We start from the raw sequence: 27,261 nt of genomic DNA on the forward strand, positions 1-27,261 counted from the left end.
TCAATTCCATCATTAGTGGAGTTCAGAATGCTCTTTGATTATAGGCGAACTATAAATCCCAGCAACTACAACTCCCAAATGACAAAATCATTTTTTTGAGTGAAGGACATACATTGGGTTGTTAGGCATCGTGTGTCCAAATTTGGTGTCAATTTGTCCAGTGGTTTTTGAGTTCTGTTAATCCCACAAACAAACATTACATTTGTATTTATATATCATTTATATCTCCACAGGGTGACTCAAAGTGGCTTACATTAAAAGCATTTCAATGCAATATAATATCTATGCATATACACACATTACAACAGAATTGAAATCTCAATTGCAAAATCTCAAATGCAGGTAAAATCCATAAAAACATATTCAGTTTTGCAATAAAGTCCTAATTTTTCAACATGAGTTTCGTTTATAAAAATTGTTATAACCTCATATTTAGGTTCTGAAACAACTTGTTTGATTGCAACGCTAAATTCACATTGCACAAAACTTTTATGCGTGGTAATCAAGTGGTAAAGTTAGGCTTTGTCCTCACCTCCACAAATGGTAGAAAAGCAATGGGATGTTGAGCCCCAAGGTCACCCATTCGGCAGCACAGAGAAACATGAGGCAGAAAAGGCCATGGATGGAATATTCAGGGACCACCAGCTGCAAGAGAAATACATGGTCACCTTCACAAACACCATCACGCGTACATTTCCGACAGAACTCACAATGGGTTGTTGTAGGTTTTTTTCGGGCTATATGGCCATTTTCTAAAGGCATTTTCTCCTGACGTTTCGCCTGCATCTATGGCAAGCATCCTCAGAGGTAGTGAGGTCTGTTGGAACTAGGAAAAAGGATTTATATATCTGTGGAATCACCAGGGTGGGACAAAGGACTCTTGTCTGCTGGAGCTAGGTGTGAATGTTTCAACATTTGATTGCCTGGCAGTGCCATGAAAGCCTTCGACAAGACCTCACAATCTTTGAGGATGCCTGTTAGTATAGATGTGGACGAAATGTCGGGAGAGAACGCTTCTGGAACATGGCCATACAGTCTTTGAGGAAAACTCACAGCAACCCAGTGATTCCGGCCATGAAAGCCTTCGACAAGTTATTATTTATTTATTTCTCGCACTTCTACCCTGCTCTTCTCAACCCCGAGAGGGAACTCAGGGCAGCTTACAAAAGGCACAATTCGATGCCAACACAACAATAAGATAAAAATAAAACATATATAAACAGTAGGCTTGGGCAATCCATGGTTCTAAATGGTTCTAAAGTACTTACAAAACTAAAGTTCTGGTGGTGAAAATTTCAGAACTCTAACAAAACTCTCAAAATTTCATAATAAATGGCAGTTCCTAATTGGTTCTGTCATTAAAATCACCAATAATGAAATAATAATTACATTTTGAAAGTTTTGTTAGAGTTCTGAAATTTTCACCACCAGAATTTTAGTTTTGTAAGTACTTTAGAACCATTTAGAACCATGGATTGCCCAAGCCTAATAAACAGTGATAAAAACAATTTAAACAATCCATTATACATCATAATCAATAAAAACCAATCTAGTGCTCAGCGTTTGCCAGCTCAGAGTCTGTAAATTCATTCCACATTGTCAAATCCATCAATTCTGGTCATCGCTTGTCCTTTGTCTATCTGCCAGATTACCCAAAAGCCTGGTCCCATATCCATGTTTTTAGTTTCCGTCTAAAAGAGAGGAGGGATGTCGATGACCTAATTTCCCCTGGGGAGTGAATTCCACAGGTGAGGAGCCACCACCGAGAAGGCCCTGCTCCTCATCCCCACCAATCTCACTTGTGATAAAGATGGGGCTGAGAGCAGGGCCTCCCCAGAAGATCTTAAACTCCGAGGTGGGACGTAGAAGGAAATGCGTTCGGACAGATACGCTGGGCCGGAACCGTATAGGGTTTTGTAGGTCAAAACCAGCACTTTGAATTGTGCTTGGAACTGGATCGGCAGCCAGTGGAGCTGACAGGGGTGGTATGCTCCCTGTAGGATGCTCCGGTGAGTAATGTGGTTGCCGCCCGCTGGACTAATTGAAGTTTCCGAACAGTCTTCAAAGGCAACCCCACATAGAGTGCGTTGCAGTAATCTCTTTGGGAGTGATCCTGGACTCATCGCTGAGCCTGGAACCCCAGGTCTCAGCGGTGGCCGGGAGAGCTTTCGCACAATTAAAACTTGTGCGCCAGCTGCGCCCGTACCTTGAGAAGCCAGATCTGGCCACGGTGGTCCACGCTCTTGTCACATCCCGGTTGGATTACTGCAACGCACTCTACGTGGGGTTGCCTTTGAAGACTGCTCGGAAACTACAACTAGTCCAGCGAGAAGCAGCCAGATTGCTCACCGGAGCGGCATACAGGGAGCATACCACCCCCCTGTTGCGCCAGCTCCACTGGCTGCCAATCCAATTCCGAGCACAATTCAAAGTGCTGGTTTTGACCTACAAAACCCTATACGGTTCCGGCCCAGTGTATTTGTCCGAACGGATCTCCCTCTACGTCCCATCTCGAAGCTTAAGATCTTCTGGGGAGGCCCTGCTCTCGACTCCGCTCTCGACAAGTGAGGCTGGCGGGGACGAGGAGCAGGGCCTTCTCAGTGGTGACCCCCCACCTGTGGAACTCACTCCCCGGGGAGATTAGATCGGCATCTTCCCTCTTGGTGTTTAGGAAAAAACTGAAGACCTGGATCTGGGATCAAGCCTTTGGTCATTCTGATAGCTAACTGAAGGATCTGATGATAGACAAGGACAAATGGAATGGAACGGATATATGGACTCTGAACCATATGGACTCTGAACCATGAGAAACAAGCATGAGATTGTTTTATGATTTTATTATGTACTGATGTTTTTAATTAATTGTTGAATTGTTTGTATTTGTATTGCTTGTGAATTGTCTTGGGCATCTAATTGTGCCCCACTGTAAGTCGCCCTGAGTCCCCCTCAGGGTGAGAAGGGCGAGGTATAAGTAAATGAAATAAAATAAATAAATAAATAATCTATTTGGGATATAACAAGAGCGTGGACCACTGTGGCCAGATCAGACTTCCCAAGGTACGGGCGCAACTGGCGCACAAGTTTTAATTGTGCAAAAGCTCTCCCGGCCACCGCCGAGACCTGGGGTTCCAGGCTCAGCGATGAGTCCAGACAACACATTGAACTGATCTTGTTTGTAACTTGGGGGCTGCCTGTACTGCATAAAGCGTCCATTGTAGTGCCGCTTCCAACAACAGTCCAAAAAATGATCACTGCAAAGTTTGTTGAAGTGTGGGTTAAAAACTAGCAAGATTGTTGTAAATCCTTCAAACCAAGCTAACATTTTTTAAAAAGTTCTTTCCATACTTTCATAGTTATCTCAAAATCAGTTTTGAGTTTTTGTAACAGAAATCATGACGCCCAAACAGTGAACCTTTTGGAGCAACCTGAAAGCTCAATTTCTCACTTTTTTGTTCTCTTTCAGTCCTATCCTTTGTCCTTTTGCATTTTCAATCCTGACGTCTTTCCAAATGTCTTTCAGCTGATATTTCAATCTCCTGCCTCTGTGTGTGAAGGATCTTCTAAAAATATCACAATATAATCTGCAAATCATAGAATCATAGAATCAAAGAGTTGGAAGAGACCTCATGGGCCATCCAGTCCAACCCCATTCTGCCAAGAAGCAGGAATGTTGCATTCAAATCACCCCTGACAGATGGCCATCCAGCCTCTGTTTCAAAGCTTCCAAAGAAGGAGCCTCCACCACACTCCAGGGCAGAGAGTTCCACTACTGAATGGCTCTCACAGTCAGGAAGTTCTTCCTCATGTTCAGATGGAATCTCCTCTCTTGTAGTTTGAAGCCATTGTTCCATTGCGTCCTAGTCTCCAAGGAAGCAGAAAACAAGCTAGCTCCCTCCTCCCTGTGGCTTCCTCTCACATATTTATACATGGCTATCATATCTCCTCTCAGCCTTCTCTTCTTCAGGCTAAACATGCCCAGCTCCCCAAGCCGCTCCTCATAGGGCTTGTTCTCCAGACCCTTTATCATTTTAATCGCTCTCCTCTGGACACATTCCAGCTTGTCCCCCGCATTCCAGTGCATCTCCCCCACACTGGTGAGAAAGCAAGCCAGGAAAGGAGGCTTTAAGAACTTCTGTCTCCCAGCTACACCTTGCTATCAGCCTGCCTGCAAGAACAGGAGAGGTTCAGCGTCCTGGCTGCATCTCCCCCACACTGGTGAGAAAGCAAGCCAGGAAAGGAGGCCGGGCCTCTCTTGAGCCGCTGGGTTGAGGTGGAGCGCGGAGCGCGTTGCAGCTGTTGCGGCCGCCATTTTTGGCATCTCGCCTTTCCATCGCCGCCGCCTCCCACAACCGGACCACCACAGAGCCCTTGGGCCGAGCCAGGGCACGGAGAGCGCCGCGGCGGTTGCAGCCGCCTTCTTGGCGCCTCGCCTCACCATCGCTACTGCCGTCCCATCGCCACCGCTGCAGCGGCCGGGCCGCCTCGCCATTGCTGCCGCCTTCCATCGTGGCCACCACCATTTGGCTCGCCACCCTGTCACAGCTGCTGGAGTTCACCTGTGCTACCAGCTAACAGCGACTGTGTTGCCGTGTCGACTAATGTTGTGTAGAACTTTGTATTGATTTAGTATAGACCTCTTGTGCTGACCTCAATTAGTGTGTAGACCCTTGAGCTGGCCTAATACTGTGCAAACATCCTGTGCTGGCCTAATATTGTGCAGATCTCCTGTGCCGGCCAAATATTGTGTAGACCCTTGTGCTGGCCTTAATATTGTGTAGATCTCTATATTGTGTAGACCTCTTGTGCCGGCCTTAATATTAAGTAGACCTTGTGCTGGCTTAATACTGTGTAGACTTCTTGTGCCGGCCTTAATATTGTGCAGACCTCTTGAGCTGGCCTCCTTTGGATTGATAGTTATATATAACCATCCTTGCTGGTTAACCATTATCATCTTTCAGCACCTCATTGTTTTAAAATCTTGTATGATACTAGCACTTATACGATCAGCACTTTAACTTACTATATCATTGGACTACTATTTCATGAGTTTTAGCACCTTAGTTTTTTTAATTGTATCATCTAGCTCTGAGTGTGCTAATTATTCTGACGGTGCTAATTCACCCCCGTTTTGATTGATTATTATTGCAACCTATGTGTGACCATCTTGAATGTGCTGACCGTTCCTGATGGTTGCTAATTAATTAATCCTGATTCCATGATCAATTGGTTACTTCGTGCACTTTATTAACTGTTGTGATCTTGCACTTTATGCCATTAGCACTTTAAACTATTTCTTGTGCACTTAGCCACTATAGCACTTTAAATTCGATTGTTACAGCTAGTGCTGAATCAGGCCTCCATGACGCACTTTAATTAATATCTTGGGTCATTTAAGCCTTCGCATTTCATTGCTGCTCTACTGTGTTGTGCTAAAACATCATCTGTATTTCAACAGCATAATTCCTTGTTCCAACTGTGCTTAATAACTACGACCTATGCTATTACCTACTTCTTGGCATCTGTTAATTTGGTTGCTAATTGTATATGTAGGTAAGAAGGAATGGAATAGCACGAGGGATCTCGAATATGACCTAACGGGACTGAAGAACACGTGGAAGGCAAAGCTATGGCAAACTGAAACTGTAACATGGCATGTACACCACGATAATCCCTGGTTTATTAGTATAAGTACCAAATGCGTCATGGAGGAGGGAGAGGCTTCCGTTAACCGAGGAGCCCCCATAGAAGTCGTGGTGGGGAAGGGGAGATACGGGAAAAGGAGACCTTTAATTCGGCCTAGGGAACGGGGAACAACTTTAGTAATTCCAAACCGGTCTCCTGATACGGTAAGTAGGTGTAACCAGGATGGCGGTCCCTCGGGATTGAAAGTGGTGCTGTTGAACGCCAGATCTGTCAATGGCAAAACAACTTTCATCCAGGACTTAATCCTGGATGAACGGGCAGATCTGGCGTGCATCACAGAGACCTGGCTGGACGAAGCTGGAGGTGTAAACTTGACCCAGCTTTGTCCACCCGGGTTCTCTGTGCAGCATCAACCGAGATCCGGAGGGCGGGGAGGCGGGGTTGCAGTAGTCTATAGAGATTCCATTTCTCTGACCAGGACCCCCATCCCGCAGTCAACAAATTTTGAATGCGTCCACCTGAGGGTGGGTGACCGGGACAGGTTAGGGATTCTGTTAGTGTACCGTCCACCTCGCTGCACTACAGTCTCCCTACCTGAGCTAGCGGGGGTAGTCTCGGACCTGGCATTGGAGTCCCAACGGCTGCTTGTGCTGGGGGACTTCAATGTCCACGCCGAGGCTGCCCTAACGGGAGCGGCTCAGGACTTCATGTCTACCATGGCGACCATGGGTCTGTCCCAACAAGTATCTGGCCCCACCCACAGTGCTGGACATACATTGGACTTGGTTTTCTGTCAGGGATGGGAGGAAGGTGGCGGTGTTGAGGAGTTATCCATCTCTCCGTTGCCATGGACCGACCACCACCTGGTCAGCTTTAGACTTACTGCACCCCCTAACCTCCGCAGAGGTGGAGGACCTATTAAATTGGTCCGCCCCAGGAGGCTTATGGATCCGGAGGGATTCCTGATGGCTCTTGGGGAATTCCCCGCCACCTTGGTTGGTGATCCTGTTGATGCCCTGGTCGCTCTCTGGAATGGGGAGATGACTAGAGCAATAGACACGATCGCTCCAGAACGTCCCCTCTCAAGTAGCCGAGCTAAACCAGCCCCTTGGTTTACTGAGGAGCTGGCGGTGTTGAAGCGAAAGAAGAGGGAACTAGAGAGCGTGTGGCGTTCGGATCCGAGCGAGCCAAACCGAACACGGTTTGTGTCCTTTTTAAGGTCATATGCCGCGGCAATAAGAGCCGCTAAGAAGACCTTCTTCGCGGCCTCTATTGCGTCTGCAAAGAACCGTCCGGCTGAACTGTTCCGGGTTGTCAGAGGCCTTTTAAAACCCACCATCCAGGATGGGTGCCCTGATGACTCGGCAGCTCGCTGTGAAGCTTTTGCTCGGTTCTTCGCAGACAAAGTCGCTTTGATCCGCTCTGGACTGGATGCCACATTAACGGCAGTCTCTGAGGATGTAACACGAGCATCTGCTTGTCCGATTTTGATGGATTCATTTCAATTGGTTCAAACCGAGGATGTGGACAAGGTGCTTGGAGGAATGAGAGCTACTACATGCATCCTAGACCCCTGCCCATCCTGGCTTCTAAAGGAGGCCAGAGGGGGATTGGCCGAGTGGGTTAAGGTGGTGGTTAATGCCTCCCTTCGGGAAGGCATTTTTCCAGCCAGCTTAAAGCAAGCTGTGATAAAACCGCTGTTGAAGAAACCATCACTGGACCCCACTCAATTGGTAAACTATCGGCCTGTTTCCAATCTTCCCTTTTTGGGCAAAGTCATGGAACGTGTGGTGGCCTCACAACTCCAGGCATTCTTGGTAGACACGGATTATCTAGATCCGGCGCAGTCTGGCTTTAGGCCGGGACATGGTACCGAGACAGCCTTGGTCGCCTTAGTGGATGATCTCCGTCGGGAGCTCGACAGGGGGAGTGTGTCCCTGTTGGTGCTTCTCGACCTCTCAGCGGCCTTCGATACCGTCGACCACGGTATTCTTCTGGGACACCTCGCAGGAATGGGCCTCGGAGGTACTGCTTTGCGGTGGCTCCGGTCATTCCTCGAGGGTCGGTCTCAGAAGGTGTTACTGGGGGACTCCTGTTCTACCCCACAACCGTTGTTTTGTGGGGTTCCTCAGGGTTCAATATTGTCCCCCATGTTGTTTAACATCTACATGAAGCCGCTGGGCGAGATCATCCGGAGTTTCGGGGTGCGGTGTCATCTGTACGCAGATGATGTCCAGCTCTGTCACTCCTTTCCACCCGCTACTAAGGAGGCTGTCGAGGTCCTGAACCGGTGCTTGGCCGCTGTGACGGTCTGGATGGGGGCGAACAAATTGAAATTAAATCCAGACAAGACAGAGGTGCTCCTGGTCAGTCGCAGGGCCGAACAGGGTATAGGGTTACAGCCTGTGTTAGACGGGGTCGCACTCCCCCTGAAGACACAGGTTCGCAGTTTGGGTGTGATCCTGGACTCATCGCTGAGCCTGGATCCCCAGGTTTCGGCGGTGACCAGGGGAGCATTTGCACAGTTAAGACTCGTGCGCCAACTGCGACCGTACCTTGGGAAGTCTGACTTGGCCACGGTAATCCACGCTCTGGTTACATCCCGCCTTGATTACTGCAACGCTCTCTACGTGGGGTTGCCTTTGAAGACGGCCCGGAAGCTTCAACTAGTCCAACGGGCGGCAGCCATGGTATTAACAGGAGCAGGGCGCAGGGAGCACACAACTCCTCTGCTGTACCAGCTCCACTGGCTACCGATCAGCTACCGAGCCCAATTCAAAGTGCTGGTTTTGACCTTTAAAGCCCTAAACGGTTCTGGCCCTACATACCTATCTGAACGTATCTCGGCCTATCAGCCCACCAGGACCCTAAGATCTTCAGGAGGAGCCCTTCTCTCCATCCCGCCTGCTTCACAGGTGCGGCTCGCGGGAACGAGAGATAGGGCCTTTTCTGTGGTGGCCCCCCGGCTTTGGAATGCCCTCCCTATTGAACTAAGATCAGCCACCTCGCTAATGGCATTTCGGAAAAATCTAAAAACTTGGATGTTCGAGCAAGTTTTTAACTAATTTCCGATGTAAGGTTATTTTGACCATGGACTTGCAACCAAGGATAACGAACTGAATTACGATTTTAACTATGAGATGTTTTCGACTTGTATTGGTGGCCCGATACTAAGTATGTTCATACTATGTATGTTTTATGTCTTGTATTTTGATATCTTATTTTATATTTTTAAGTGACTATTGTATTTTAACAAGTTGTAAACCGCAATGAGTCGCCGCACAGGCTGAGATATTAGCGGTATACAAGTGTATCAAATAAATAAAATAAATAAATAAATTGTCAATATCTCTCTTCAATTGTGGTGCCCAGAATTGGACACAATATTCCAGGTGTGGTCTAACCAAAGCGGAATAGAGGGGTAGCATTACTTCCTTAGATCTAGACACTATGCTCCTATTGATGCAGGCCAAAATCCCATTGGCTTTTTTTGCCGCCACATCACATTGTTGGCTCATGTTTAACTTGTTGTCCACGAGGACTCCAAGATCTTTTTCACAAATGCTTTGATAACTCTGGCCTTTTGTATAGCTATGTTGTGACCCACTTCGAGCCATGAGAAGAGAAATAAAGTATTATCAATAGTAACCCTAATACTACTACTACTACTACTAATAATAATAATAACAAACAAGGACATCTAATCACCTCTCAACAAAGGTTTGCTCCAGGCACTGTCAGGCCATTACATGCTTATCAAGGTGATCAGTTGAAACATTCACACCTAGCTCTAGCAGACAAGAGTCCTTTGTCCCACCCTGGTCATTCCGCAGATATATAAACCCTTTTTCCTAGTTCCAACAGACCTCACTACCTCTGAGGATGCTTGCCATAGATGCAGGCGAAATGTCAGGAGAAAATGCCTCTAGAACATGGACATATAGCCCGAAAAAACCTACAACAACCAAATAATAATAATAATAATAATAATAATAATAATAATAAAGACTCTGACATAGCCAGTAAAGATGGTCCCAGTGGTGACTGGTACACTAGGTGCAATGTCTAAAGACCTTGGTGTGCTGGCACGGCTGTGCCAGGAGACTTGATTCTTTTTCTTGCACTGTTAGTTTGTTTGAATTTACCGTATATACTCGAGTATAAGCCGACCCGAATATAAGCCGAGGCACCTAATTTTATCACAAAAAACTGGGAAAATGTATTGACTCGAGTATAAGCCGAAGGTGGAAAATGCATCAACTATGGGTCAATTTCAAAATAAAAATAGATACCAATAAAATTACATTAATTGAGGCATTGATAGGCTAAATGTTTCTGAATATTTACATAAAACTGTAATTTAAGATAAGACTGTCCAACTCTTACTGAACCATTATTCTAACCTCCTTCAATGTAAATATACTTATTATTAAAATAATAAAAATAATAGAGTAAAATAATGAAATGCAATAAAAACAGTAATAATAGAGTAAAATAATAAATGTAATAATAATAATAATAATAATAATAGGGTAGAATACTGTAAATGTAATAATAATAGTAATAATAAATAGATTAAAATAATAAATGTAGTAATAATAAGAGGGTAAAATACTGTAAATGCAATAATAATAACAATAAATAGATTAAAATAATAAATGTAATAATAATAGGATAGAATACTGTAAATGCAATAATAATAATAATAATAATAATAAATAGATTAAAATAATAAATGTAATAATAATAGGATAGAATACTGTAAATGTAATAATAATAATAATAATAAATAGATTAAAATAATAAATGTAATAATAATAATAATAATAGGATAGAATACTCTAAATGTAATAATAGTAATAATAAATAGATTAAAATAATAAATGTAATAATAGTAATAGGGTAAAATACTGTAAATGTAATAATAATAATAGAGCAAAATAATGTACATATAATAAAGTAAAATAATAAATGTAATAAAATTATACTAATAACAGAGTAAAAGAATAAATAACCTTGACTCGAGTATAAGCCGAGGGGAGCTTTTTCAGCCTAAAAAAGGGGCTGAAAAACTAGGCTTATACTTGAGTATATACAGTATTTGGGCCTTGCATTTTGCAATTGGGTAGCTTTCCCCAGGTTACAATCATAGGGACAATAACCTATCAATCATCATTAGAGCCTTTAGATCCGCCCCTTTCCCCAGGTTTGGAGGGAAAAGGGGACTTTTAGTTCAGTCTCACAGTTTGGAGCTTTACAGCAAGACGTGTGGGCTCTCTCTGTCCCACCTGCAAAAAGTTTCACTTCTTACAGCTTTTGCTGGGGGAAAAGGAAAACCTCTACAGCTTTGCTGGGAAAATGCAGCCAACTTTTGCTGGAAAATAAAGGAATGGTTCCACAGTCTTTGTGGGGCCAATCTACAGAACACCAGCTTGGCAGATCTACAGCAATCATTGCCTGGTAAGGGACCACTTGGGCTATCCATAACGCAGCTTGGAGCCGGGAGTTGGGGCCTCACGCCAGCAGGGTTAAGAAGGATTGCCCAAGGAGGGGTAGGAAGGTTTCCCTATAGAAGATAGGAACAGTTTATCAAGCAGTTGCCTGTCCTTTGTTGGCAGATCGAGAAAGCTACCAGTTTTTCAAGATTATAAAACATTTAATTCATTTGTTCGAAGATTTAAGCCTTAATAAAGAACTTTGTTGAACCTATTTTGAGCCTCTACAGAACTTTGTGTTGGGAAACCTATGGGACCCTTTAGCTGAGGCACCTCGGCATCCCGTTGGGCATACAGAAAGCACACCCTGTAAACAGACATTGTCATAGACCCAGCGCGCGACAGCACACTTGGCCTGCACTTAAACACAATTGGTGCTGACAATTGTGTTTAAGTCAGTGTGTTTTAGTAAGACCATCTGTCAGTTGCAAAAGGCCACCTTACTCAGATCTGCATGCATTATTCGCCGATACATCACACAGTCCTAGATACTTGGAAATTGTCCGACGTGACAAGCTGGAATGTGTCCAGAGGAGGGTGACTAAAATGATCAAGGGTCTGGAGAACAAGCCCTATGAGGAGTGGCTTAAGGAGCTGGGCATGTTTAGCCTGAAGAAGAGAAGGCTGAGAGGAGATATGATAGCCATGTATAAATATGTGAAAGGAAGCCACAGGGAGGAGGGAGCAAGCTTGTTTTCTGCTGCCCTGGAGACTAGGATGCGGAACAATGGCTTCAAACTACAAGAAAGGAGATTCCATCTGAACATGAGGAAGAACTTCCTGACTGTGAGAGCGTTCAGCAGTGGAACTCTCTGCCCCGGAGTGTGGTGGAGGCTCCTTCTTTGGAAGCTTTTAAACAGAGGCTAGATGGCCATCTGTCAGGGGTGATTTGAATGCAATATTCCTGCTTCCTGGCAGGGGGTTGGACTGGATGGCCCAGGAGGTCTCTTCCAACTCTTTGATTCTATTATTCTACTATATTGTTACGGAGCCCCGGTGGCGCAGTGGGTTAAACCGCTGAGCTGCTAAACTTGTTGACCGAAAGGTCACAGCTTTGAATCTGAGGAGCGGCGTGAGCTTCTGCTGTCAGCCCCAGCTTCTGCCAACCTAGCAGTTCGAAAACATGCAAATGTGAGTAGATCAATAGGTTCCGCTTCGGCGGGAAGGTAATAATAATAATAATAATAATAATACTTTATTTATACCCCGCTCCATCTCCCCCAGGGGGACTTGGTGCGGCTTACACGAGGCCACGCCCATCAATACAATACAAGCAATATAACACATATTGGTTCCATCCTTCCTTCTCTCTTTCCTTCCTTCCCTCCCCCTTTTTTCTACTTCTTCCTTTGTCTCCTTTCTTCCCTCTGTGTTCTCAGCACAAGGGGGGGGGGGGGGAGGGGAGGTGTGTTTTTGAATTTAAAGGTGTTTTTGCAACTGTCACCTGGAATGGTGACATCAATAATCCAGACTTTTTTTCTTTTCCACGATCGTGATGTCTGGTGTATTTTATTGTATTATTATTATTATTACTATTATTGAATTATTATTATTATGTGGATTTTATATGGCCATGTAGAAGAGGGCCTCAAATATATATAAAAAAATCTGGCTACCAGTATTAAAAAATTCTAAAATTACAACAGCAAAACAGCAGAGAGGAAACAAGCAGGCATATCTTAACACCTCTCAACAAAACACTTTCCCAGGCTCAGCCAGGCCTTCAAATGCTAATGAAGGTGATCAGTTGAAACATTCACACCTAGCTTCAGCAGAGAAGAGCTCTTGGCCCCACCCCAGCCATTCCACAGATATATAAACTAGGCTTGGACGGTTTTGTTCATTAATTTCGTAATTCGTTATTAATTCGTATTTAAATTAGCTTACGATCCAATATTGAGCCATGCAGGAATTGTGTGAGGAGTAATAAAGATTTGAAACAATTTTTTCAATTTATTTCGTAATTATTTCGTAATTATTTCGTAATTATTTTCGCATGTCTGGTGCAAGTTTTATAGTTGTTGTTTGTTTTATCACACCAACAGTCAACAACAGAGGGAGAGGGAAGCTTCAGAAGTTCCTCCTGTCCCATTTGGAGGTTTTTTTAGCATATTGCGCAATCTCGTCCGCCATTAACAAATCGATTCGTAATTTTATGAAATTTCGTAAATTTTGAAAAAATTTAAAGGAAAATTTCGGAATTATTAAAAAAATCAAACGCAAGGGCCCCCTAAAAACAAAACGAGTTTAGAACCAAATTTTTCCGTGGTTACCCAAGCCTACTATCTATCTATATCTACCTATATCTATATCTATACCTATCTCTATCTCTCTATCCATCCATATCTGTCTGTCTGTCTGTCTATCTATCTATCTATCTATCTATCTATCTATTTCTATCTACCTATATCTGTACCTATCTCTATCTCTCTATCTGTCCATATCTATCTATCCATCTATCTATTTCTATCTACCTATATGTATACCTTTAGAAAAGACAATGATGCTGGGGAAAATGGAAAAAGGAAGAGGGGCCGACCAAAGGCAAGATGGATGGATAGGATCCTTGAAGTGACTGGATTGACCTTGAAGGAGCTGGGGGTGGTGACGGCCGGCAGGGAGCTTTAGCATGGGCTGGACCATGAGGTCACAAAGAGTCAGAAACGACTGAACCAATGAACAACAACATACAGTATCTATACCTATCTTGCCATTGTTTATGTGTAAACCGCTTTGAGTCCTCCCAGGGGTGAGAAAGGCGGTATATAAATACTGCAAATAAATAAATAAAAATAAAATATTATTATTATTATTGAATTATTATTATTATTATTATTATTAATATTATTATTTGGATTTTATATGGCCGTGTAGAAGGGGGCCTCAAATATATATACAAATACCCAAAATAGACCTCAAAACCCTGGGTCAACTTTTATGATCCTAGAGTTGGAATTGACCCAGATGACACAATCACCGTCGCATAACTTTGCTGTGTTTTACTCCTCTGCTTCTTCATCTATGTCTTGATCTAAGGAGTAAACTGGCAACGCTCTCCATCTGGAAGGCATCCTAAGAAAGGGGATGCATGTTCCTAAAGGGAATGAGTGGGTGGATAGTCATCTGAAGCCAGCAAAGTTTCACCAGGTTCTTCCGTCTAACTAAGGCTCTCTCTCAACTAATGCAAGAACACAGATGAATCGCAAGGCCCTTTAACCCAGTGAGTAATTGGCAGCTATAGATTTCCCCGGAGGCTTACATTAAGGTCGGCTTATGTTCTCAATGGTACGGCGCCATTAACGGAACACCCACCCCAACATCTCCCCTGACGACTCCTCCGAAATGATCTGGGATTATCCAATATGATACCTGCCCTCCGAGGAGTCGGTCCTTGGGTGAGATGGAGCGGGTGGGTGTTCCGCTGATGCCGCTTTGCCGTCGAGAACAAACTTCCAGGGACTCGGTAGGGTTGTGTAAATTAATGAGTACAAGGAGGAGGAAGCCAAGGGACGCAAACACTCACCTTTCTCAAGAGGCAGCAGATGCGCTCAATGTTTTTCAACCTCTCTCTCTGTGCGGGAAACATAAGAGGAAAGAAACGGGGTCAGACTCGAGGAAAGAGGCACGACGGAAGGAGAGGAAGGAGGCAAGGGATGGGTGTTGAATCAACCAGAGGGTATTGAATCTGCCTAATGTACACAGTGAGTAGAAAAGGGAGATGAGGCACAAGGAACGCACAGGTAGACCTTCTGATCTTGTATGCAGTTCAATGTATAGACCAGGTTTGGGCAAACTTTGGCCTTCCAGGTGTTTTGGACTTCAACTCCCACAATTCCTAACATGCAGAATAATCACAGGATGTCTTAAACCTACACCTGTTGATAAACTTATTGTATGAAACATGCAGAATAATCACAGGATGTCTTAAACCTACACCTGTTGATAAACTTATGTATGAAACATGCAGAATAATCACAGGATGTCTTAAACCTACACCTGTTGATAAACTCATTGTATGAAACATGCAGAATAATCACAGGATGTCTTAAACCTACACCTGTTGATAAACTTATTGTATGAAACATGCAGAATAATCACAGGATGTCTTAAACCTACACCTGTTGATAAACTTATTGTATGAAACATGCAGAATAATCACAGGATGTCTTAAACCTACATTTGTTGATAAACTCATTGTATGAAACATGCAGAATAATCACAGGATGTCTTAAACCTACACCTGTTGATAAACTTATTGTATGAAACATGCAGAATAATCACAGGATGTCTTAAACCTACACCTGTTGATAAACTTATTGTATGAAACATGCAGAATAATCACAGGATGTCTTAAACCTACACCTGTTGATAAACTCTACAGCAGTGTTTCTCAACCTGGGGGTCGGGACCCCTAGGGGGGTCGCAAGGGGGGTCAGAGGGGTCGCCAAAGACAATTAGAAAACACAGTATTTTCTGTTCATCGTGGGGGTTCCGTGTGGGAAGTTTGGCCCAATTCTATTATTGGTGGAGTTCAGAATGCTCTTTGATTATAGCTGAACTATAAATCCCAGCCACTACAACACTCAAATGTCAAGGTCTATCTTCCCCAAACTGCACCAGTGTCACAACTGCACCATTTGGTCACATTGAGTATTCATGCCAAGTTTGGTCCAGATGCATCAGTGCTCTCTGGATGTAGGTAAACTATAACTCCAAAACCCAAGGTCAATGCCCACCACACTCTTCCAAAATTTGTTGTTGGTCATGGGAGCTCTGTGTCCCAAGTTTGGTTCAATTGCCTCATTGGTGGAGTTCAGAATGCTCTTTGATATTGTAGGTGAACTATAAATCCCAGCAACTGCAACTCCCAAATGACAAAATCAATCCTCCCCTCAACCCCACCAGTATTCAAATTTGGGCGTATCGAATATTTGTGCCAAATGAATGAAAATACATCCTGCATATTGGATATTTACAAGATGATTCATAACAGGAGCAAAATTATAGTTGTGAAGTAGTAATGAAAATAAATTGATGGTTGGGGGTCACCACAACATAAGGAACTGTATTAAGGGGTCACGGCATTGGAAAGGTTGAGAACCACTGCTCTACAGGCTAGCTGGCATTGCCCCCCCCCCCCCCCGATGTGCAACGGGAAGTTGCTGCTAAATGTGAGAGAAGTAAGGTTGAACTCTGTGAAAGCCGCCCACTACATGGCTCAAGGGCCATCCAGTCCAACCCCCTTCTGCCATTAAAACCCTCCCGACAGATGGCCATCAAGCCTGTTCTTAAGGAGACTTCCAGATTCTCAGGCACCCTATTCTGCTGCTAAACAGCTCTGGTCATCACAACGTTGTTCTTAATGTTTAGGTGGAATCTTTTTTTCCTGCCATTTGAATCTGTTGCTCCATTGTGCACAGCTGGCTGAGTGTCAGCTGCATTAAGATCACTCTGACCAAAAGGTCATGAGTTCGAAGCCAGCCCAGGTTGGAATGCTCTTTGATTGTAGGTGAACTATAAATCCCAGCAACTACAACTCCCAAATGACAAAATCATAATTTTTTGAGTGACGGTCACTCCTTGTGTTGTGAGACGTTTTATTGCCAAGTTTGCTGTGATTTCGCTCATTGGTTCTTTTGTTTTTAAGGTACTCGTTATGCACAGAACATTTTTTATATATAGATTATTATTATTTGACAACACGGCATATTCTTTGGACGAACAACTCTTATCATCAGGAAGTCTTCCTAACGTTTAGGTGGAACCTCTTTCCCCGCCATTTGAATCTGCCTTGGAGACTAACTAGAACTCGGATCCTATGAATCCATTGTAAAAATTATAATATAATTTAATATAATATATTATAGGAATCGGAGCCACGGGTTCATATCATAGGGATTGTGGCGCAGCTGGCTGTCAGCTGCATTAAGACCACTCTGACCAAAAGGTCATGAGAGTGAAGCCAGCCCGGGTTGAAGTGGGTTTCCAACCAATTATGTGTGTAGCCTGTTGTCAACCTTTGCAACCCGAAAGACAGTTGCATCTGTCAAGTAGGAAAATTAGGTACCACCTTAAAAAGTGTCGGGAGGCTAAATTAACTGATTTATGAGGCCATAAAGAAGACTCCAGCAAAAGCTGGAGTCCTGTTCAACATCTTTATTAATGACTTAGATGAAGGGCTAGAAGGCATGATCATCAAGTTTGCAGACGACACCAAATTGGGAGGGATAGCCAATAGTCCAGAGGACAGGAGCAGAATTCAAAACGATCTTGACAGATTAGAGAGATGGGCCAAAACTAACAAAATGAAGTTCAACAGTGACAAATGCAAGATACTCCACTTTGGCAGAAAAAATGAAATGCAAAGATACAGAATGGGGGACAATGCCTGGCTCGAGAGCAGTACGTGTGAAAAAGATCTTGGAGTCCTCGTGGACAACAAGTTAAACATGAGCCAACAATGTGATGTGGCGGCAAAAAAAGCCAATGGGATTTTGGCCTGCATTAATAGGAGCATAGTGTCTAGATCTAAGGAAGTAATGCTACCCCTCTATTCTGCTTTGGTTAGACCACACCTGGAATATTGTGTCCAATTCTGGGCACCACAATTCAAGAGAGATATTGACAAGCTGGAATGTGTCCAGAGGAGGGCGACTAAAATGATCAAGGGTCTGGAGAACAAGCCCTATGAGGAGCGGCTTAGGGAACTGGGCATGTTTAGCCTGAAGAAGAGAAGGCTGAGAGGAGATATGATAGCCATGAGAGGAAGCCACAGGGAGGAGGGAGCAAGCTTGTTTTCTGCTTCCTTGGAGACTAGGATGCAGAACAATGGCTTCAAACTACAAGAGAGGAGATTCCATCTGAACATGAGGAAGAACTTCCTGACTGTGAGAGCCGTTCAGCAGTGGAACTCTCTGCCCCGGAGTGTGGTGGAGGCTCCTTCTTTGGAAGCTTTTAAGCAGAGGCTGGATGGCCATCTGTCAGGGGTGATTTGAATGCAATATTCCTTCTTCTTGGCAGGGGGTTGGACTGGATGGCCCATGAGGTCTCTTCCAACTCTTTGATTCTATGAAAAGCATTCCATCGGGGAAGCATGCGGGGAATGCGGAAGTGCTTCATCAGCGTCGCAGATGGACGATGAAAGCAACAGCTCCCCTGGCGGCCAGAAAAAAAAGTTAAATAGCCTCTGTGTATGTCTGTATATGTTTGTATGTCAAAAATTGGCACTGAATGTTTGCCATATATGTGTATACTGTAATCCGCCCTGAGTCCCCTGCGGGGTGAGAAGGGTGGAATATAAAAGCTGTAAATAAATAAATAAACAAATCTGTTGCTCCATTGTGTCCTAATCTCCAGAGCTGCAGCAAGCAATCTTTCCCCCTCCTCAATTGGGCATCCATTCAAATATGTAACCATTGTCATTGTGCTTGTGCTTATTGTAATTTCATATTGTTATGTATTCACATGTTTTATGTAATTATGATGTTGTGTTTATTGTTTGCGTTTTCGGTTTGCGATTGTTGTTTGGGCTTGGCCTCATGTAAGCCGCTCCGAGTCGCCATTGGGGAGATGGTGGCGGGGTATAAATAAAGATTATTATTATTATTATTATTATTATTATTATTATTATTATGGCTCTTATTCAGACAGATATCCAGACAGATATATTGACATCGGAAAGACTGTTATTAGGTTCTTGTGGGTTTTTTTCGGGCTATAGAGCCATGTTCTAGAGGCATTTCTCCTGATGTTTCGCCTGCATCTATAGCAAGCATCCTCAGAGGTTGTGAGGTCACAACCTCTGAGGATGCTTGCCATAGATGCAGGCGAAACGTCAGGAGAAATGCCTCTAGAACATGGCTCTATAGCACGAAAAAACCCACAAGAACCTAGTGATTCCAGCCATGAAAGCCTTCGACAATAAGACTGTTATTTCCCATATACTGAGACCTGCCAAATTGGCTTAAGGGAAGGTTTCCCTTAAGAGTTCCTTCTCTATCACCCCATTCCCTTAACACAATATTTACAACAGAGTTTCGGGACATGACTGTTCGCGGAGAAGAGATTAACTGCTCCATGCGACCATTACACAGCTGCTACACGGAATGCAATGCACAAGAACATGCCCAACGGGTCCCAGTTTTCCTGCTCTACCCAGGCAATTTTGCTCATTAGCCGAAATCTTATTAAATCCACCTTTAAAGTGGGTAAATGCAAATGTGTTTCTGTATTTAGGGACAGTTTATGAGCTCAAGCTGCAAAAAACCCCATAGCCGAAGGGCTCGCTGTTGAGTGATGGAATGACGAATTTATGGACCATATCAAGTTGTCCTTTCTGCAGCCCAGGCTCAGCAGAGAAACCCAAGCTGTGAATATTCTTCAGCTCTGAAAGCATTCGAAACAGGCAACTCAAATAGGAATGACATTAAACTTAAGCGTGTGGCACTCAATATTTGGAGATTTAGATGCAAAATACTTGTTGTCTGGACAGAGCAGAGAAAACAAGCCATCGATTCGGCTAATCTCAGCCAACAGCATGTTCATTCCTTCTGCTATTTGGGTCTACAAGGCTAAAAATGATGCAGAAGCGGCCATGTTTTAGCAGGGAATTGACAAGGGCTGCTGCTGTTTTGACCCCTTTTGCCCCAAATCCCAATGGGACACGGCACAAAGAAGACAAGGCATCTCCAACGTGAAGCGCCGTGTAATCCACCCGACGTCCGGGGAATACATTTGCCAGCGAACGGGGATAATGAGCCATTCAGAAACCGTATTTATCCAGCCGGCTGCCCTTATCTGGTCCGCAGCCTTTAATCCCCAAATTGTATTTCTAACTAATTGGCGGTAATTGTTTTGTAAGCTCCGGTGGACGCCTCTCCGATCCGAACCCGCTCTCGTTGACCCAGAAACCTTTCCACTTGCCGAGGTCTAGAGGAGACCTTCTGCTGCTGCTGCTGCTGCTTTTGCTTCTTCTTCTGCTTCTGCTTCTTCCTCTTCTGTTTCCACTTCTGCTTCCTCTTCTGCTTCTTCTTCTTCTGCTGCTGCTGCTTCTGCTGCTTCTTCCTCTTCTTCTGCTTCTTCCTCTTCTTCTGCTTCTTCCTTTTCTGCTTCCACTTCTGCTTCTTCTGCTGCTGCTGCTTCTTCTGCTGCTGCTGCTGCTTCTTCATCTGCTGCTGCTGCTTCTTCTGCTTCTTCTTCTGCTTCTTCTTCTGCTTCTTCCTCTTCTTCTGCTTCTTCTTCTTCTGCTTCTTCTTCTGCTTCTTCCTCTTCTTCTGCTTCCACTTCTGCTTCTTCTTCTTCTGCTTCTTCTTCTGCTGCTGCTTCTTCTGCTTCTGCTTCTACTTCTTCTTCTTCTGCTTCTTCTGCTGCTGCTTCTTCTTCCGCTTCTGCTTCTTCTTCTTCCCCTCCTCCTCCTCCTCCTCCTTCTCCACCTTCTGCTTCTTCTTCGTCTCCTCTCCTCCTCCTCCTCCACCTTCTTCTCCTCCTCCTCCTTCTACTTCTTCTCCTTCTCCTTCCCGCTTTATATTTTTGCAGAAAGGCTGCCACAAACTGGCCTCCGTTGCTCAAATTTCCCCACTTGATCCCAAATATCATTTGAAGCTTGTATTAAGTCAACCAGAGAAGAAGTAACAACTGAAGTTTGCTTTTTTCTTATTCTGCTTGCCTGCTTTCTCCTTTCTCCAGCTTGTCTCCAAATATCTCCAAAGTAAAATTCAAGTCATGCTGGGCAAGCTCTCTTTGTGGTTCTTTCCTTCCTTCCTCCATTTTGTTGGGAGCATGGAAGGAATCAGTGTGCGTGTGTGTGTGTATGTGTCAACTGTAAATAAGATGCATGCAGCCAATTGGTCGAGCAGTGTCCAGGAAGATGGCTGAGCCTGGGACTTTGGGATACTGTCACATTTTTTTCGGGCTTGAGCTATGCAGATGCAGGAAGAGACTAAAGAGAGCAGCAGAGAGAGTGTGTGCTCTCGCTTCATGAACTACTGAAGGAGTTTATCCGCATGGACAAGAAAGACTATTTCAAATCTCTCATAAAAGAACATTATGTGAGTTGATGTAACTGATCACATTGTACATATGTTGTTCTGAACTAAGAAGAGTAAACTACTTGTAATTTATTGATCACATTTATTGTGTCCAGAGGAGGGTGACTAAAATGATCAAGGGTCTGGAGAACAAGCCCTATGAGGAGCGGCTTAAAGAGCTGGGCATGTTTAGCCTGAAGAAGAGAAGGCTGAGAGGAAATATGATAGCCATGTATAAATATGTGAGAGGAAGTCACAGGGAGGAGGGAGCAAGCTTGTTTTCTGCCTCCTTGGAGACTAAGACGCAGAACAATGGCTTCAAACTACAAGGAAGGAGATTCCATCTGAACATGAGGAAGAACTTCCTGACTGTGAGAGCCGTTCAGCAGTGGAACTCTCTGCCCCGGAGTGTGGTGGAGGCTCCTTCTTTGGAAGCTTTTAAACAGAGGCTGGATGGCCATCTGTCGGGGGTGCTTTGAATGCAATATTCCTGCTTCTTGGCAGAATGGGGTCGGACTGGATGGCCCATGAGGTCTCTTCCAACTCTATGATTCTATGATTCTATATGCATGGCATATTTTCTTTCTCTGGCAAAGCAGTGCGTGGGCTGATCAAACGTGAACGACACATGGTTTATTTTACATTACGCCACACATTTCCCTCAAACACTTTATCCCTCTCTTTTCTTCCTTCTTCTCTTTCTTCCCTTGCTTTCCTTTTTACCCCTTCCCCCCTTTTCCCTTTCTTTCTTCCATCCCCCCCTCCCTCTATTCCTTTTCTTTCTTCGCCTTTCTTTCCTTCCTTCCTCCCTCCTTTCCTTCCTTCCTCCCTCCCTCCCTCCCTTCCTTCCTTCCTCCTTTCCTTCCTTCTTCCTTTCCTTCTTCCCTTCTTTCTTTCCTTCCTTTCTTCTTTCCTTCCTCCCTCCTTTCCTTCCTTCCTTCCTTCCTTTCCTTCCTTTCTTCTTTCCTTCCTCCCTCCTTTCCTTCCTTCCTCCTTTCCTTCCTCCCTTCCTTCCTTCCTTCCTTCTTTCCTTCCTTCCTTCTTCCCTCCCTCCCTCCCTCCCTCCCTCCCTCCCTCCCTCCCTCCCTCCCTCCCTCCTTTCCTCTCCTCTGCTTGCCTGCCTCATTAGAGCATGCTTGCTCCATCAATGTTTACACAAACATCTACACAAATGACCAGCCACTGCCAGAAGGGAAAGAGAGTTTTATCTATGCTGACGATCATGCCATCACCACTCAAGCAGGGAGCTTTGAAATAGTCAAACAGAAGCTCTCTGAAGCTTTAGGCACTCTTACTGCCTATTACAAGGAAAACCAACTGATTCCTAATCCATCTAAAATACAGACATGTGTTTTTCACCTTAAGAACAGACAAGCATCTCAAGCTCTGGGAATTAACACTGGAGGAATCCTGCATTACAGCACCCCCAGATACCTGGGAGTCACTTTGCACCATGTTCTGACTTATGAGATGCACTGCTTGAATATCAAGCAAAAATTGGGTGCTAGAAATAATATAATATGAAATCTGACTGGCACAACCTGGGGATCACAACCAGACACAGTGAAGGCATCTGCCCTCATGCTTTGCTACGCTGCTGCTGAATACACATGCACAGTATGGAATACATCTCACCACGTTAAAACAGTGGATATGGCTCTTAATGAGACATGGTGCATTATCACAGGATGTCTACGCCCTACAGCACTGGAGAAATTATACTGTTTAGCCGGTACTACACCACTTTACATCCATAATGAAAGGACCAAGGCATTGGCACCTCTGGCCCATCTTCTGTTTGGATATCAGCCAGCAAGCCAATGACTTAAATCAAGAAACAGCTTCCTAAGATCTACTCAGACACTCTCAGGAACACCTCAGCAAGCGAGAGTCCAAAAGTGGCAGGCTAAAAATCGGAACCTCAATCAGTGGCTGAGACCAGATGAGAGACTCCCTCCTGGGCACACAGAAGACTGGGCGACTTGGAAGGCGCTTGCTTCTGATGCGATAAATAAAAATACACCCTAAGCCATTCAGCCATGTTGCCTCTCTCAAGCTACCTGTTCCAGAATTCCTAATGGTTGCATAGTGTGAGGAAAAGAGGAGAGAATACACCTTGGTAACAAGTAGGGATGTGGGTCCCCAAACAGTGGGAACCATGCTATCTAGAGCGCAATAATGCAGTCAACAAGCTCTGGCAAAATATAGTCCTTCCTTCTAAATGTTGTGCGAAAGAAAAATAAACGAGGGAAGAGATACTGGTGGTCACAGAAGAATACATTCTCATTCCTCAGACCTCTACCTCTACCAAAATACAGGAAAAGAGCATATACGTTCACTCCCTTGATTGCAATCCTCCCTCATACCTTTTCTCCTTTCCTTTCTTTTCCCTCCCCTCATCCCTTCTTTCTTCCCTTCTTTTTCCTTTCTCTTCTTCCCTTCTTGTATCTTTCATCCCTTTCCTTTCTCTTCCTCTCCTCCCTTCCTTCCTTCCCCTTTCTTTCCTTTCTCCAGCTCGGAGCGGCATCCCTCACAAAGGTGGCTCCAAAATGTGTGCCTCCTTCCTTCCTTCCTTCCTTCCTACCCTCCCTCCCTCCCTCCCTCCCTCCCTCCCTCCCTCATTCCTTCCTTCCTTCCTCTCATACCACTCTTTTCCAGTGACATCGCAGAGGTCCACTTCACCTAGTAACAGCCAACCTAGCAACATTGCAGAAGGCCACTTCACTCAGCAACCGCCACCCCAGTGATATCCCAGAAGGCCACTTCACCTAGCAACAGCCAACCCGGTGGCATCACAGAGGGTCACTTCACCTAGCAACAGCCAACCCACTGACATCCCAGAGGACTACATCACCAAGCAACAGCTCACCTGGTGACATCACAGAGGGCCACATCACCTAGCAACAGCCAACCCAGTGACATCACAGAGGACTACTTCATCTAGCAACAGCTCACCTGATGACATCACAGAGGGCCACATCACCTAGCAACAGCCAATCTGGAGATATCACTGAGGGGCACTTCACCTAGGAGCAGCTAACCCAGCGACATTGCAGAAGGCCACTTCATCCAGGAACGGCCACCCTAGTGACATCAGAGAGAGCTACATCACCTAGCAACAGCTCACCTGGTGACATCACAGAGGGCCACATCACCTAGCAACAGCCAGCCCGGAGATATCACTGAGGAGCACTTCACCTAGCAACAGCTAACCCAGCGACATTGCAGAAGGCCACTTCATCCAGGAACGGCCACCCCAGTGACATCAGAGAGAGCTACATCACCTAGCAGCAGCTTATCCGGTGACATCACAGAGGGCCACTTCACCTAGCAACAGCCACCCCAGTGATATCCCAGAAGGCCACTTCACCTAGCAACAGCCAACCCGGTGGCATCACAGAGGGTCACTTCACCAAGCAACAGCCAGCTCGGTGGCATCACAGAGGGTCACTTCACCAAGCAACAGCCAACCCAGTGACATCACAGAGGGCCACTTCACCTAGCAACAGCTTATCCGGTGACATCACTGAGGGCCATTTCACCTAGCAACAGCCAATCCAGTGACATCAGAGAGGGCTACATCACCTAGCAACAGCTCACCTGGTGACATCACAGAGGGCCACATCACCTAGCAACAGCCAGCCCAGAGAGATCACCGAGGGTCACTTCACCTAGCAACAGCTAACCCAGCAACATTGCAGAAGGCCACTTCATCCAGGAACGGCCACCCCAGTGACATCAGAGAGAGCTACATCACCTAGCAACAGCTCACCTGGTGACATCACAGAGGGCCACATCACCTAGCAACAGCCAGCCCAGAGAGATCACCGAGGGTCACTTCACCTAGCAACAGCTAACCCAGCAACATTGCAGAAGGCCACTTCATCCAGGAACGGCCACCCCAGTGACATCAGAGAGAGCTACATTACCTAGCAACAGCTCACCTGGTGACATCACAGAGGGCCACATCACCTAGCAACAGCTCACCTGGTGACATCACAGAGGGCCACTTCACCTAGCAACAGCCAACCTGGAGATATCACTGAGGGGCACTTCACCTAGCAACAACCAACCCAGTGACATCACAGAGTACTACATCACCTAGCAACAGCCAACCTGGAGATATCACAGAGGACCACTTCACCTAGCAACAGCCAACCTGGAGATATCATTGAGGGGGACTTCACCTAGCGACAGCCAACACAGCGACATTGCAGAAGGCCACTTCATCCAGGAATGGCCACCCCAGTGACATCAGAGAGAGCTACATCAAATAGCAACTGCTCATCCGGTGACATCACAGAGGGCCACATCACCTAGCAACAGCCAATCTGGAGATATCATTGAGGGGCACTTCACCTAGCAACAGCTAACCCAGCAACATTGCGGAGGGCCACTTCATCCAGGAACGGCCACCCGCAGTGACATCGGAGAGAGCTACATCACCAAGCAACAGCTCACCCGGTGACATCACAGAGGGCCACATCACCTAGCAACAGCCAATCTGGAGATATCATTGAGGGGCACTTCACCTAGCAACAGCTAACCCAGCAACATTGCGGAGGGCCACTTCATCCAGGAACGGCCACCCGCAGTGACATCGGAGAGAGCTACATCACCTAGCAACAGCTCACCTGGTGACATCACAGAGGGCCACATCACCTAGCAATAGCCAGCCTGGAGTTATCATTGAGGGGCACTTCACCTAGCAACAGCTAACCCAGCGACATTGCGGAGGGTCACTTCATCCAGGAACGGCCACCCTAGTGACATCAGAGAGAGCTACATCACCTAGCAACAGCTCACCTGGTGACATCACAGAGGGCCACATCACCTAGCAATAGCCAGCCTGGAGATATCATTGAGGGGGACTTCACCTAGCAACAGCCAACCCGGTGGCATTACAGAGGGTCACTTCACCTAGCAACAGCCAATCCAGTGACATCAGAGAGGGCTACATCACCTAGCAACAGCTCACCTGGTGATATCACAGAGGGCCACTTCACCTAGCAACAGCCAACCTGGAGATATCATTGAGGGGACTTCACCTAGCAACAGCCAACCCAGCGACATTGCAGAAGGCCACTTCATCCAGGAACGGCCACCCCAGTGACATCACAGAGGGCCACATCACCTAGCAACAGCTCACCTGGTGACATCACATAGGGCTACATCACCTAGGAACAGCTCACCTGGTGACATCACAGAGGGCCACATCACCTAGCAACAACCAACCCAGTGACATCACAGAGGACTACTTCATCTAGCAACAGCCAGCCCAGAGAGATCACCGAGGATCACTTCACCTAGCAACAGCTAACCCAGCAACATTGCAGAAGGCCACTTCATCCAGGAACAGCCACCCCAGTGACATCAGAGAGAGCTACATCACCTAGCAACAGCTTATCCGGTGACATCACAGTGAGCCACTTCACCTAGCAACAGCCACCCCAGTGATATCCCAGAAGGCCACTTCACCTAGCAACAGCCAACCCAGTGACATCACAGAGGGCTACATCACCTAGCAACAGCTCACCTGGTGACAACACAGAGGGCCACTTCACCTAGCAACAGCCAATCCGGTAACATTACAGAGGGGCACTTCACCTAGCAACAGCCAACCTGGAGATATCACAGAGGACCACTTCACCTAGCAACAGCCAACCCAGTGACATTGCAGAAGGCCACTTCATCCAGGAACGGCCACCCCAGTGACATCAGAGAGAGCTACATCACCTAGCAACCGCTCACCTGGTGACATCACAGAGGGCCACTTCACCTAGCAACAGCCAACCCAGTGACATCACAGAGGGCTACATCACCTAGCAACAGCTCACCTGGTGACATCACAGAGGGCCACTTCACCTAGCAACAGCTTATCCGGTGACATCACAGTGGGCCACTTCACCTAGCAACAGCCAACCCAGTGACATCACAGAGGGCTACATCACCTAGCAACAGCTCACCTGGTGACATCACAGAGGGCCACTTCACCTAGCAACAGCCAACCCAGTGACATTGCAGAAGGCCACTTTACCCAGGAACAGTCACCCCAGTGATGTCCCAGAGGGCAACTTCACCTAGCAACAGGCAGCCTG

At 45.6% G+C, this 27,261-nt stretch overlaps 1 protein-coding gene across 4 annotated transcripts in view; it reads right to left on the minus strand.

Moving 5' to 3' along the window:
• Positions 1-27,261, minus strand: part of CNIH2 (cornichon family AMPA receptor auxiliary protein 2) — a 121,961-nt gene that overhangs the window by 32,760 nt on the left and 61,940 nt on the right. For 2 of the 4 annotated variants that reach the window (XM_067472460.1, XM_067472462.1), the window contains exons 3-4: positions 14,662-14,709; positions 533-645 (exon numbers count right to left, since the gene is read on the minus strand). In XM_067472460.1, the coding sequence (XP_067328561.1) occupies positions 533-645; positions 14,662-14,709 (161 nt within the window). The remainder of the gene's footprint in view (positions 1-532; positions 646-14,661; positions 14,710-27,261) is intronic. The other 2 variants (XM_067472461.1, XM_067472463.1) reach the window with 1 other exon arrangement.

This window comes from Anolis sagrei, chromosome 12 (genome assembly GCF_037176765.1).
Source record: "Anolis sagrei isolate rAnoSag1 chromosome 12, rAnoSag1.mat, whole genome shotgun sequence".
Taxonomy (NCBI): domain Eukaryota; kingdom Metazoa; phylum Chordata; class Lepidosauria; order Squamata; family Dactyloidae; genus Anolis; species Anolis sagrei.